The sequence below is a fragment of the Parasteatoda tepidariorum genome, chromosome 6, assembly GCF_043381705.1.
Source record: "Parasteatoda tepidariorum isolate YZ-2023 chromosome 6, CAS_Ptep_4.0, whole genome shotgun sequence".
Taxonomy (NCBI): domain Eukaryota; kingdom Metazoa; phylum Arthropoda; class Arachnida; order Araneae; family Theridiidae; genus Parasteatoda; species Parasteatoda tepidariorum.
This window is the reverse complement of record NC_092209.1, coordinates 92,863,540-92,879,345: the sequence shown is the minus strand read 5'-3', so window position 1 is coordinate 92,879,345 and position 15,806 is coordinate 92,863,540. Positions and strand designations below refer to the sequence as shown.

The 15,806-nt window shown below is 31.2% G+C and overlaps 1 protein-coding gene across 1 annotated transcript; it reads left to right on the top strand.

The window, feature by feature from the left end:
- Positions 1-1,049: 1,049 nt before the first annotated feature.
- Positions 1,050-11,401, top strand: LOC107457138 (uncharacterized). Its single transcript, XM_016075213.3, has 6 exons — positions 1,050-1,220; positions 4,790-4,854; positions 6,915-7,022; positions 10,033-10,074; positions 10,174-10,209; positions 11,099-11,401. The coding sequence occupies exons 1-6, from the start codon at positions 1,118-1,120 to the stop codon at positions 11,162-11,164; spliced, it is 420 nt and encodes a 139-aa protein (XP_015930699.1). The 5' UTR covers positions 1,050-1,117; the 3' UTR covers positions 11,165-11,401.
- Positions 11,402-15,806: the final 4,405 nt, after the last annotated feature.

The following is a 15,806-nucleotide window of genomic DNA, read 5'->3' as shown; positions in this document are numbered from 1 at the left end:
AAACCTTTAAGATGAACAGAATTGATTTCTATTTTATTTTTGAAATAGGAATACAATTTAAACAATAAAAGTGCTTTTCTTACAATAGTTTTTTTTGTTTTTTTGTAGTGATCCAAAATACTAAATATAAATTGAAGAAATTCGATTGGATCCATTTTACGAAAACTGACATTTATTATGACAAGTATAGAAAACTTGTCATAATAAATGTCAATTTTGAATTAAAGATTTTGATTTATTTCGATTCAAGTGATGGGTTAGAGTCCCCTTGCCGTCAAGCTAACCGTGCAAGGTTCTCGTGGTTTTACTCTCCATGTAACGCAAATGCGGGTTAGTTTTATCAAAAAGTTCTCCACGAAGGAAAATTTCTCCCAATACTTGATCCAGGAGTTCCCTTGTCTTCTGGATTGGGTGTAAAAGACAAGGCTACCTAATTGAACAGTAGAGGTCGTAAACCCAAAAATTGGGTCAGCTGTTCAACTACGGTTATAAAATTATAAAAAAAGCACCTAATATGCAATTGTTCCTTAACATGCGACCCCCATATTGTTTCCGAAGGAAGAATTGTCCAAAAATTATCTTAAACATGCGTTTTGTTAAGACGGCAGTTAGAAAACGGAAGCCTTCAGTTGGCTGTAGTGCTAGCGCTGATGATGTTTGAAAAAATTTTCTTTCTTGAATTTTTTTTATTAAGTTAGTCATTGTAGTGTATTATTTTTCGTCAAAACGTTTTGTACTAGGTTATGTGCTTGGCCGTGATTCTGTGTGCTGTTTTATACTTTGCATATTCTTTTTTGTGACAAAATTGTATATTAATATCCATAATCCACGATTTACAGCTAACGTTCTTAATATATTTTGGTACTATCTTTGAATCCAATTCCTTTAAATAATTCACGCAATGAATACTTTTTCCCCCAAAGTACTCAATTATTTATTGGGATTCCCTGTTACGCAATGGCATAGGATCAAGCTTTCACTTTTCTCAACCAGTTTGACCATCAAGAATTAAATAATAAAAATAAATGTTGCTTCCGAAGGGTTTATATAAAAAAGGGTTGAGCGCAAAAGGATCGTTTATTTCACCTGCCGTTGACCCTGAACTTGGTGTACCACTATGTTGAAGATAATATCTATCGTTTTAGTACTACTTATATTCGGTTTATGTCAATCTTCCAACCATCAAGAGAATTTTAAAATATTCAAGAAAATACTGTGTGGTATGTAAAAATATCTCTTACATTTATTTAATATAGGATTATTATTACTTTTAAGGCTATAGTTGAATCCTAAAATTTGTGAAAAATCATCACTTTCTATCTTGTTGAACATTTTATATTAATTAAATTATATAATATAGCGTATTAATTATTAAAATCATAAGAATTTGTAAAACATTTGACACTATTAGCGTTACTTTGCTTTTTTATTGCAAAAACTTGTTATTGTGAGAGTTTTATGAAATGTTTCTAAAAACAAAAATTTTGCATCGAACTGAAAATTGAAATAGTTCCATGCGCTGTGATTTTGATGACTATTGTATGACTTTTTTGTCAAACTCTTCTAGAGTTTGTCAAAACACAAAACAAAACTTGTAGAGAAAAAGTTTCAAAATAAGGTGCCACTGCATATTTATAGTCATTATTTCAATGTTCCAAAACGTTCAAAGAGGGACGATTTTTTTTTTTTTTTTTTTTTTTGCCGAAATTTGATTTTTCTACTCTGTATGGAAATTAGTAGAAAAATGTGTAAATTTTTTCCCTACAATTTGAAGAGAAATTTAAATCGAGTTGAAATGAATAAATAATCTTTAAATGGAAAAATTTAGAGCAAAAAATTATTTAAATTTCGAAATAAGTATACAATTTCTTTGAAAATATTTTTGGTATCTTACTATACATAAAAATTAAATGATGGTGTCTCAGTTTTACATTGTAGTTCGCGCTTTTTTATTGACCGGAAGTTCCAGTTTTTCCTCATTCATTTCCCTATTATTTTGGTTGCCATCAGCATAAAATTAATCAAAATAATGAAGGTATTGTTTTTATATAAATATTTTTGTATCCTTAATTTAAAAAGGTCTGTAATTAAATTAATTAATTTAAAATTAAATTAGTTTAGTAATTAATTTAAAATACTTTTTCTCTGTACTGCTATTATTAAATACAAGAGTTTAAAACTACGAGAATCGTTTATTATTATTATTATTATAATGTAATTCTGCTTAACATTTTAAGATAAAGCTATTTAGAAAGGTGGTCTAATCTTATTAACCGTTTTACAATTATTATTTTTGTTCAAATAACATTAATATACTGAATTACAGTTAAAGAGATTTAGAACTTGACGATTAGCTTCAGACACAATGTGATACAAGCAAACTAGTATTTAATATATCTGCCCGTTTGGTAAACGAAAATATTTGAATACTATAATATTATAACAATGGAAATTTTATTTAAAAAAAAACAGCTGTTGTTATTGTTGTAGTTCATTTACGTCGCACTAGAGCTGCATAATGGGCTATTGGCGACGGTCTGGAAAACATCCCTGAGGATGATCCGAAGACATGCCATCGCAATTTTGATCCTCTGCAGGGGGATGGCACCCCCCTCTTCGGTAGCCCGACGACCTCCATTCAAAGTCGAGCCCTTTACGGTAGAACAGTTTAACGAGGACCCATACCGCACACTCTCGGTCCCTACGCAGACTGATCCAAGTGGTCCCCCACCCGCACACTGACCGCTGCTTCACTTCGGTGATCTGCTGGGAACTGTGTCTTAACGATCAGTCTACTGCGGGACGGTAAGCAAACAGAATTCCTTTTAGTACATATATGTTAAGTGAATAATTTTAACTTTAGTAGGAAACCCGTTTTTTTGTTGTAGACCAGAAACAACAATTATTACTGAGCAATCATTGGGGTTGATGAGCGGCATCGAACAGGGGGCTTAGCCCCCTTGCAATGATCTAACGTAACAGACATGGCTTTACTGTTTACTTTTTTTCTATTCTAACGTTAGATGATGAAAGACGGCTTTTTGCTTAAATGATTGTACTATTACCTTGCATTTGTTTTTGCACAATTTACTTTTTTTCGTAATTGTCAGTTGTTAGTACTATTCATCTTCTGAAAAGACTACGCAAATCTTTTTTTTAAATTGCTATTTTGGTCTAAAACGAGGTGGACTATAACTAAAATTGTGCTGTTTGTTATTTTAAGTATTATTATTTTTTTTAATATTTTATACCTGAGTTGGATGAAATGTATTTTATTGCAGTAAATTACATAACTGCCGTTTTTAACTTATTTTTTAATCGTTAAGATTCTTTTTAGATGACATTTAATTTCATGATAGTGCGTAGGAATTATTTATAGTTTTACGAAATAACAGTTTTAAAAAACTAATGTTAGGAATTCTATTTATTTATTTAAATTATTTATGTGGTAAAAATCATAACAAACTTTGTTAAACATGTATAAACATAGAAACGAATCTATGTTGTTACGACTTAAAATATAAAAAGAAGATTCGGCAGTTGTGCAATTATACTCTAAAATAGTAATAATGAATCAACTGCTCTGTAATAAATAATATTTCTTATCAAGATTCGTAATTGCTTGTTTTAACAGTTGATTATTAAAAGTTATTTTAGTGTTATTAAAATTACTTTCAATCATGATTGAAAGTGTCATCGCGAATTGTGATTTCTTATAACAGCGGTTTAAATCGCCTATTGTGATTGCGATTGAAATTTTAATCATCCTTTCAGATTTCTTTTAATTACATTTAAAGTTGTAATCGGGATAGATTCTAATTAATTACCCAATTGTGGAATGGATAAATTAAATTTGTTGGCAAAGACATAATTATTTCTTGTCTCCCTGGTGTTGTTCCACTACAATTAAATGAGTTAGGCTTGACGTCATCTTTTTTTGGCTCCAATAATTTACAACTAGGGGGGGGGGGAAGCGTTAAAATGAAATCTTTACATTCAAAAGAGTTGATGCCATTCTTTGAACCCTAATTATATAATTAATCCCCACATTCCACTTTGTCGGCACACATGCAAAATTCCACTTTCCAAACAACCTGTTTCTTTAACATTGTGAGTAGAAATTAAAGTAATTTTACATAATGAATATATTTCTAACTCAATATGATTCGAACTATCTAAATTGAATACTAATTCCATTGCCAACCTTTGCGCTTTAAGAGGAACGCTTTTTTTTAAAGTGATAATTAAATACAAATTCCTCCAACAACCAAAAACCACATTAAATGATGTTTCAATGTCTGTTTTAAGACTTTATAAATAAAGATGGACATTTCCGAAACAGCTCCTTGTGAGCCAAGGGCATCATGAAAGTTCTGTAGGAAGCTGGTACCTATCGATTTAAAGTCATGAGCTTCAAGACGATCCCCAGCGATGGCTTTCAAACGAATTCCGCATCCGGCTTGCTCCAACCACAGTGCTGACGGGAAATATGATCAGTGGTAGACGGATCATGGGTCAGAGTCCCTTTGCCGTCAGGCTAACCGTGGGAGGTTCTCGTGATTTTCCTCTCCATGTAACGCAAATGCAGGTTAGTTCCACCAAAGAGTACTCTATGAAGGCAAATTTTTCCCTATACTTCATCCAGGAGTTCTCTTGTCTTTTGGACTGGGTTCAAAATGACAGGGCTACGAAGTTGAACATTAGCAGTCGTAAACCCAAAAAATTGTGTCGGCTGTTCAACGACGGTTATAAAATGAAATAAAATTGTATGTTTCTTTTTCTTTTCTAGAAGAGGGAAATGAAGAATGGTGTCACCTGTTAATGACATGTATCAACTATTATGATACACCTGAAGTATGTATTTTTTTTAACTCTTTCTCTATTTAACCAACCATTCTAATGACACATTTTATGTTTACACTAAATTCTGTGGCAATTTTTAAATTTTGTCTCGAACGTTTACTATCGAAACAGGATTTTTGGTAACATTTTGCTTTTATTTTATTGACAATGTTTTTTGTGGTAAAGGGGAAAAAATGACGATTATACGAATATTACATCTGAATTCGAATTTATTAATTTAAATAAAAAATTTTTTGAGATAAAATAAAACAAAATAAGTTATTACCTCATAAGAGAACTGAAAGTATTACCGCAACAGGATTAAACCGAAAAATAGTAACGAAAAAAAAAACATAATAAATATCAAAAAGGAAAAACTCTAATAAGAGACTAATATGGAGGCATTGATATACATGTCAGCTGTGTCAGGAGGGCATTACCACGCAGTCAGTGCTGAAGCAGTTTCTTCTGTTGGTGGTAAATTACAGCAAACGAGAAAAACAAAAGAATCCAACAGCAGGTTAGACGTGGACTATATACCGTAATCTTGAAAATCGAAATGGAAGTGCATAAATTACCAGATGGACAACGCAGCATCAGGGACTAATATACTGCCTTTATATCCATGCGCAGTATATATCTATATTTATTTCGAATATAGCTCTTTTCTTTAAGTTAAATTAATTGAGGATAAGTTGTAAGTACATAGAACTCATAATATAAATAAATATAAGTAGAAAACAAAGATAGAAGTAAAGTAAGGAAGAAAAAAAAAGATTTTACAACGGATAAAAATTTTTTATTATAAATTATTAAAAAAAAATATTTGATAAAAAAAGTTAAAGTTAGAAAAATAACAACGAAAAGGTATAATCTTGTCATCAGCTCAGACGATTATAGTCTCAAAAATAGTGCTTTCTAATATTGTGCAAACATACTTTTTAACAAACACTAAATTGTTTCTTTTAGATTCCATATTAAAAATTTTGGATCAAAGACTTTATTTACGCTTAAATTTCATGTTTTATAATCTGGTAAATTGGTTATGAAAATATTTTAAAATCATCTTTGTACGTTATTTCTAAATACACGACATCTGTTCGCCCTTCTTGTTTTATATGCTGCTATTTGTGTTTTATTTTGTCTTTTTCTTGGATTTTTTACTTTTGATTTTTATCTACGAATCGACTTTCCTTAATGTTAGGTGATCCTAGCACTATTGTATTGATATATTTTGTTTTAACTAAAAATTTTCTTTGGCTAATACAATATTAAAAAGCACTGTTTTTGCGGATGTAATCGTGTGAGCTGATGATCAGATATTTTTTGTTGTTATTTTTAAACTATACACAACTTCGGCGATTAACGCTGTCGAGGAAATATGAGATCGTTTTTAATGGGTCGCGCTTTGGTCACAAGTGTATTATGAACAATCATCTTCTAATAGGCGACCCTGCACCAGACCGTTCTATTTCACTGTTTTTGTTCGTAGTAACATTTAACTCTTAAGCACATTCTAAGACAATACCGGAAATTTAAATTTCAAAGACAACGCTATTTTGGCTGCTATTATCCTACTTTGAATTTACTCATTGCTAATACACCTAACGTTTTATCTTTTATTTTGTTTGAAGAATTATGGATTTCTTAATTTGATTTAGTATGGACATAAAAAGTTGTTAAATAGATCAAGGGGGATTGATTATAAAATGTAGACTTGATTATCTGTCATTTATATCAATGATGTCAAATTATAGACAGTTTCGGCTTTTGCTCCAAATTGCAAATTAAACAAGTAAAATGAAAAAAACAAACATTGGTTTTGTCCCAATGTCCGAACTTAAAATTCAAGAGATGTCGATTATTGTAATTATTGTTTTTATGATTTGTCTCTTCATCGAAAACTCAATAATCCTATTTTCTATCGGATTCGTATAATTCTCTTAATTTTCGGACCTTTGGCACCCGAAGCTTTATAAATATCAATTATTTTGAACTAAATTCATTTTAGAGGTGTTTTCTTTTCTTCAAATATTCTGATTTCTAATAAATGTGTGACAATTCCATTTCAGATGACAGACATTACAAAGTCCTGCTATAACGACTACGACAAAGGAGTCAACAACACTGATCGCTACATTAAATACACATGCGAGCACGAGTCTTCAGAAAATTTAGAGGTAAAAACTTTTTTTTTCATGCTCTATGTGGGGGCAAAATAATAGAAATTATTATATTTACATAAAATTGCATATATTCGAGACAATTATCCAAACTTTAAACTTCAGTCAGATCTTAACAGAAGAAATTCCTCTTTATCGATACAGTACGTAAAGCAACTGCAGATAAATATGGATTCCCGATTCTATGTACTGTCTGACCATGCAATTGACACAGATTCTACATTAATTCTAACACAGATGATAAAAGGTTTTTTTTTTAAATATTTTTTTCTCCTGTGGTTAGTGCCATCAAACCACATATTCAGTTCAACTTTTAAGTGCGCCATTATGCCTAAAAATATAAAATTCGTTAAAAAAAGTAGTGGGTCATCGGTGAGCTTTTTGTTCAGGACATAGCTCAAAATACATATTTGAAAAAAATGGATATAGCAAAAAAGGCATCTTTTTTAAAGTTTAACCTAAATTTAACAACTAAACGGATAATTTTTGCGCTTACTTTTCCTTACTTATTTGTTCACTAAGCATAAATAGTCCCCTATTTCGGAGTTGGGATAGCTGGGTGTTATGTAAGTGTTCAGACGATCTCTTCGTATTCAGATCTTTGGACGACAAAAGTAGTTTTAAAAATGTATTAAAAGAATTCTGTTAACATAAATTTACCATCACATTTACAGGATACATATAGCACTATTTTAAAAACTTTTACTTTTAAAATACTAAAAGAACCTAATTTAATAAAATATAGATTAGAGATTTACACAAACGGACGCTAACACATGATGACGAATATATTTAAATTCATTAGTTTATTCCTCAAAACAAAAATGCTCGTAAAATAAAAACTGGTTCAAATGCTCATTTTTAGAATACATATTTTGAGTCGTGTCCGCATAGATAGTTTTTGTGCCAATAAACACTTGATTCATTAAAAGCTTTAATAATGTATCTGGGCTTAATATTGAGATTCTGGGACAACTCATCAGTTTCTATCATTCCCATTCTAAAACCTATTCCTGGAAAAGTAAACTAGATTTTTCAGATTAGATAAGTATAACTAACTAGGGTGATAAATAATTGAGAGGTATGACGTTTCGTAAATAGTTATCTGTTTTAGTATTTAATCGATTGGTAACATTTATGTATCGATGGTATATCGATTGGTTAACATTGTAATGCAATACGTTAAAAATAAATACAAATTGGAATTATATAAAAGATCTGAATAAAAAACCCCATTACATATATGTTTAAATTTAAGAGTTATTGCCTATAAACTCGTGCAAAACCAAGCAATTATTAAAACACTACAGTACGTCGAATAATTGGGTCTAATTATTATAGTATACTAATGTAATGCCTGATATAATAAATATTCTATATATTTATATAATATATCTTCTAATTTAATCAATTGTCGAATTTATATTATATATCTACTCATTTCACCAATTTATACGCGAACGTAAACATGGGCAAACCGAGTGTAAACAATAAAGCCGTATAGAATCATCTGATAATTAAGATTTTACATAGAATCTTATAGAGCGTCTAATAATTTGACTGTAGCTTTCGGCAAGGATTCATAAGGCCAGAGAGGTCCAGGTCTCAACTTGACTCATTGTTGCCAATATATTTTTTGTGTATTTTTCCTTGAGATTGTCGGTTTGAATCATCAGATAGCAAAGTTTGAAATAAATACAAGCACGCATTTACAAATATAGTATATGCTTATGTTATAAAAAGTTTAAAAGCATTGCGTAAATAAACGATAAGTAAATTTAAAGACCCATGGAACGCCCCCCCCCAAAAAAAAAAACTTCTGTATCTAGGGCTTAGAGGAGATTTAGGGTCACTGGATTTCTGAATCAGATCTTGGTTTTCGATGTCAGTGAGGTGAATGTTGTAGAATGTTTCATTTATAGTGTCAGTCATTGCTGTTTAAATTGAAATATTCCTTTGGGCATATTTCAATATTACCTTATATTGTTTCTGTACCAATTGATCAATGTTTAATGTTTTTTTTAAATTTTTTTATTATGACTCAAATTTATGACTCATTTCAAGAATTTTTCATGACTTAACGAAGTTACTATTTTCTCCGATAAACACACAACAATACATTTAAAACAGAATTACAATAACATTTATTGAAATGATAGGTATAACCAAAACTGTTTTACTCTGCCTCTTCATTTTTATTAATTTTAAATTTAAAAAACAGAGTAAAAGAGTTAAAGCTGAAAAAATACAAAAGCAAAGAATTTCTTTTCTTCTTTTTTTCTGCAGAATTATATTTTAAAGATACTTTTCTTGTTTATCGGAAAAGAAAGAAAGACTCCCGATTTTTCTGCTCTCATTTCGGAATAAATAAAAAAAAAATTCGCAAATGACTGACTTGCTTCAGCTAGAATTTGAAACTGATAAAATCAAAAATTAAATAAATAATAACAAAAATTCTGAAATCACAGAAGTTTAAAAGATAATTCGCTCAAGAAATGATGTTTTTTCTCTTTCATTTTTTTAAAGAACACTGTAACTTTTTAAAGAACATGATAAACACATTTTATATCTTAATAAAATATGACTGTGAGAGGGGATTTTGTTACAAATTCAGACATTTCATTTTAAAAATTAGATTTTTCGGCAACCTAAATCCATGATTTATTTTAAAAAATAGTTAAAATCATATGACATTTCATGACAAATTTTGTTTAATACCGAAATTCATGACTTTCCATGAGTTCTTATGACTTTCCAGGAGGTGAATTTTTATATATTTTTTTATATATTTTTTTATTTATTTATGAAAATAAGTGTTGTATGCATTTCGTCTTTCGACCTGTAAAAAACGTGCTGTTTGTCCCAGCATTTGAATCTGTGTCATTGAACTCGCCATTCAATTCGTTTTCCAGTTGAAGCTTAACCATTACAAAAAAGAAACTTTTAATTATTATTACAGGTTTCTTTAAAAATATATTTTAACTAAAATGTTTTTATTTTTTTTTAGCTTGTTCGTTGCTTTAATGAGAAGCTTTCCAATTCTGAAAACGTAAGTAATAATTTCATCGATAATTTGTTAAAACATGCTATTTTTAAAATTTTTGAAAAATTTTGGAATTTTTAATATTTGAATTCTTATTCGTTTTAGGGTGAGGACTGGAAAAAACGAATTCAGGACAGTGCGGTAAGTGTGCAAACAACAAAGTTACATTAAAAAAAAAACTATTGTTACTATTCGTTTTTAAAAGCCGAAATGACCACTCTTGATCGATTATTCTATTTCGTCACGGAATAATATATCTAGATGTACCCTTTCTAGAATTTTTAGACGTGGTTCGAATCTTTGTTGTCTCTTCCGATTTTAGTGGAAATTTATTTCTATCTTTCGATTCAGTATTAATGTGAATGGCCGCGTAAGTATTTATTCTTCGCGAGGCACAGTTAACACTAAAGGTAGCTTTCCAGAGTTATACTAAGAATATTTTATGCAAAGCGGAATAATCCCAGAAAACATGTAAACCTTACGGCAACCTTGTATCAGAATTTTCTTTTTAGTGTCAAGAAAATGTTTGTGCAAAAAAAGAAAACCTTTTTTTCAATGAAGCGAAAATAGTGTAGTTTCAAACCTTTCATCCTAAAAGGATAAAAAAACTATTTTTTTGAAAGCTTTTTTAAAAAGTATTTTTTTTTATTTATTATAAACTGCTTTAAAACTGTTTGCTTGGGGTGTCTTTTTTTACCACATTTAATTTCAAAGATTCATCAGAAGTTGATAACTTCATTTGGAGTGTTACCGAAGTTTAGTGGCATTAATACAAATGTGTTCAAATTGTGGAACAAAAACTAGAATCAGCATCAAACTTGAAATCAAAATACCTTTAATATATTTTTTGGTCAATATGTACAGTTTTTTTGATTGCTTGATCTCAGATGAACCCTTTTATTTCAAAAGTTGCCATTAAATCATCCGTAGAGTCCTTTTCAACAAAGAAAATTTCATTTTAAATTGAATAGAAAATGTATTTTACTATGATTTATCCAAAAAATTGACAAGCACTCTTTTAATTTTTCAGGAATGCCATGATTCCGTGGTAGAGAAATATAATAACAAAACACAAGAACTGAAGAAGGAAGATTAATATATTCAAATGAAATAATAGAATTATTTTTGTTGCAGCAAATCGTGCATCTATTTATCACCATTATTTCACATGATTGTTATTTTAATATTTAAATTTGATATAATGTTTGTCATTGATTTAATGTGTTTTAAGCATTGCTAAACACACAATGGTTGAAAAGAATCGATCGCTGTAACTGTTGATACTGTAATAAAGTAATTCTAGAATAAAGTATTTTTTTCAGTTTTGAAATAATTTTACTATCTGAACTTTAATCCAGCTTTAACGTGGTAACCCTGATATTAGATGAATTGCTTCAGTTTTAACATAGTCATTTTAATTCTTAGATTTAGAAAAGTTTTAATAAACAGGTCACGTATTGGAACACTTTTACTGAATGTAGCAGCTCTTCTTTGCAGAGGAACCTAATAATAAAACAGTGTTTAAATGTAAAGCTCAAGAGACATTTCAATTATCCCATTTATGATTTTTAATTGATAACAATCCGCCTTGTGCTACTAAACCCAACACTCAATGCCTCTCAGTGGTCTACTTCTGTCTTGTCCATACCTTTTTCTGACATAAAACTCTCTACGTGTTCAAAAATTTCTGACATCATTATGGCAACAACAATGGAATTTGAAAGTTTTTAAAAAACTGCATAGCATTAAATACAATTTGGGCCATTTGCCAGCACTGCGCTTGCGAAGAGCAAACGTAAAATTAATTCGTTTTCGAATCGGTCACATCCGGTGGATACACCTTCAATTGTTGCTTCGAGAACGATTTGAATTTTAATGCAGCTTGCTTTATTTTTATTAAATTCGATTAAGAAATACTTTATCGACAATGCAATTGAGTGGATTTTTAGTGTTTAGTTTCTGATGAAGGAATTGTCCCGCAGTGGACTGATCGTTAGGANCAGCAGATCACCGAAGTCAAGCATCACTGACTGCGGTCAGTGTGCGGGTGGGTGCCCACTTGGATCAGTCTGCGTAGGGACCGAGGGTGTGCGGTATTGGTCCTCGTTAAACTGTGCTACCGTAAAGTGCTCGACTTCGCGCGCAGGTCGTCGGGCTACCGAAGCGGGGGTGCCATCCCCTCCGCAGAGGATCAAAATTGTTATGGCATGTCTTCGGATCATCCTCCGGGATGTTTCCCAGGTCGTCGCCGATAGCCCATTGTGCAGCTCTAGTGCGACGTAAATTAACAACAACAACAACTGATGAAGGAATTGATATTAAATTTTTCGCTGTTGATCAAGTGGAGTTAGAAAGAAAGAAAAACTACAAATGCATGCTTTAAACACTCAATTTAAAATGACTACCTCTATACATAAAAAAAATTATACATAAGAATTATACATAAAGCGACCTTTTAAGTTCTGAAAGAAATATAAAAGCAAAAAGAAAGATTTATATTCCTACAATTTTAATAAATTTGGATTCGCAGCTCTGATTAAGTGGTTTAATTTAGTTATTTTAATTTTAGCCAAATTGTCTAAATTTTAATATAATTACATTGATTATAGTCAAGTTTTAATCTTGGTATAATTTATGACAGTTTAATAGAATTAATCCTAACTTTATAACAATCGCTTACTTTGATACATTCAAATTTATTTCTCTACATTGGATTACGTAATTTGATCTAGTTCTGATTTTAAGATCGAGTTGTTTAAATTTTAATCTAGTTTCTAAACTAAACTAAACTAAACTCAGTGGCACGACAGCCAATAGAGGGCCTACTGTGTCCATCTCAGTTTTCTTGACCTTTGGGCACTGGGGTGCAAGAGCAGATGTTCCGGTTGGATGGTCAGCCCAACGCCGAATCCCCAGTGCTTAGTTCCCAAGCTTGCTTGGTACTCATTTTATCAGCCTTTCATCATTGAAGGGATGAGTCAACCTTGCCTGGCCAGATCATCGAACCAAGGACCTGTGGCACGACACAGCCACCGGTCGTTTCAGGTACGGTAATCTAGTTTCAGGTAGCTAAAAACTCTTTCGTCACAATTTATACTAAAGATTTCGCTAATTTGGGAATTCCATATTTAATTATTTAGGTAATAATAAAAAAGTTATTTTACTGTAGAGATTTGACCCACGCAGAAAAAAAATTAAACGGAACGTTTTAGAAGTTTCCGTGAGATGAACTCATCGCATTTGAGGTTCTTTAAATGAAAAATATTATTCTAACCATTTATTGTTAACAGCATCAGAGTGAAAAATTCTAGATCAAATCACGACACTTAGTGTGATTGTATATATTATAGTTAAATTTTACCTAACAAAAAATCTTATACCTTGTAATTTTTACTGTAAAATCACTCAATCAAAGTAATTAAATAAATATTACTGCAAAAACTGCAGTATAAAATGGATTTTATGGTAAAATTTCATTGATGTTGCTCCCAGGGTGCCAGGACTTTTTACCGTAATTTGATCTGCAATTCTTACAGCATGCTCATATTTTCTAAGTATCGTTGACGCAGAAAAATTATTAATGCTTCAAGTAACAAATTGTTTTTATACTAATTTTATTCCTAATCGTTACGATTGAAGATTAAAATTAATATTTTGTTCTCTTGCCTATAGCGACAAGAGTTGTACAATTTGACCCCCTCGAAGATTTCATCAGAATTAATGCTTCAATCTGTGAGGCACAACTTTTAAATGAATGTCCTACTTAAACAGTTTTCGTAAACAATAGGTTTTAACTCATCCATTATGTTTGATTAAGCGCCCTGTTTAGTAAAGGTTAATGAAGGACCCGTTAAGTATTTGTCAAAATTCCTTTAACTAATAGGTGGCTTATTTTTAATTAAGTTGTTTTGAAGAGCAATTAATGATTTTTCAATGCTTTATTTGTATTTTAATAAGCTATGCATTAGGAGATAATATGAATTATTTTGTTCCGTAACGTTTCGTTACAAGCATAAAGACTATTGGGTTAAAAACTGTAGTATTTCATCAGAAAAAGTCTTAGTATTGTAGCAAAAAAATGGCTTGTGTAGCAAAAAAATGATTAAAAACCGTAATTTAAGTTGCTGACGAAAATGGCAACGGACATAAGTTAGAGCAATTTTTTATTTATTTTTTATATTCGTCGTTAAACAGCCGACCCAAATTTGGGTTTACGACTACTAACGTTCAACTCTGTTGCCTTGTCATTTTGAGTCAATGCAGAAGACAAGGAAATTTCTAGACTTCCAGAGGTATTGATTTGTTATGGGAACATGGAGGACTTTGAGACTCGACAGATTTAACGCGCATCAGTCACCATTTACCACACGGTGGCCGAACCCACGACCTCTTGAACATGGACCCAGTGTCCTACTAACCTGGCTATCCCGACTCTATTGAAAACTACTGCCGTAAAAAAAGTAAGATTCGCGGTTACCATGATAACGCAAAGGGGAAAATGTGGGGAGTAGAGAAATCGTATGAACTAGAGACGCTTATATTTAAATTACAAACAATAATAATAGTATTTTACAGTACATTCATTACAGTTTTGTAAACCGTTCGGTGTCTTTACATTATCAGATGTAAAGTAATTTGATTCATAAGAAATCCTCTAAAGGAAAAATCCTAAAGAAATCCTCTAAAGACTCCTCTGAAGAAAAATGAAATTTATTTAGTATTATTAAAACAATGCTAGTCAAGATTTATCACAATCAAAATGTTCTGATGAATCAGCATTTAGCACACAAATTAAATTTTTCTTTTATTCACGTGTTTTTTTTTTAAATCAATAGTAACTTGATATAATTTTAGTTAATAAAAATGAGTTTTAAAAGCGTTAATATCAACAAGCGAAAGCGTTTGTACTTGTACTTTTAAGAATGCTTATTATTCGATAATGTAACACATCACAAAATGAAATGATTCATATTAATTATATTTTTTCTAAGCGGACTTAGAGAATGAGACAGTTAAATAATTAAAAAAACAACCTGCTATAAATTACTTATGAAACTCTTTTTTGATTCAATAAAGCTGAAAGTCGGAAAAATATATTTACTTAAACCTACGGAAAACTATTTTGTTTCTTCTTTACAGTGGATAATATTCCACAAACTGGTGGTTTGAGAGAGGTATAAGTCAGAAAGTGTCGAACGACGCAACGCGTTCTCGAACAAACGTATATCAAATTTGCTGCGAATCTTTTGAGGATCGCCCATTTGTATTTACAAGAAAAAGCAAGGTATAAATCTGCTCTAATAGAAAATTTATTTTGCCCCTGTGTGCATTAACAGCAGATCACCGAAGTCAAGCATCACTGTCTGCGGTCAGTGTGCAGGTGGGTGAACAGATGGATCAGTCTGCGAAGGGACCGAGGGTGTGCGGTATGGGTCCTCGTTAAACTGTTCCATCGTAAAGTGCTCGCTCGACTTCGTGTGCAGGTCGTCGGGTTACCGATGCGGGGGCGCCATCCCCTCAGCGGAGGATCAAAATTACGATGGCATGTCCTCGGATCATCCTCGGGAATGTTTCCCAAACCGTCGCCAATAGCCCATTGTGCAACTCTAGTGCGACGAATTCTAGATGGATATTTTTGTGTAAGAAAAAGTGACAAAAACTAAATGTTTCGGTAAGTAGCTTATATTACATTTCGATAGCTTTACTTCATTTCTAATTAACTGTTAGTTTTTACCCAG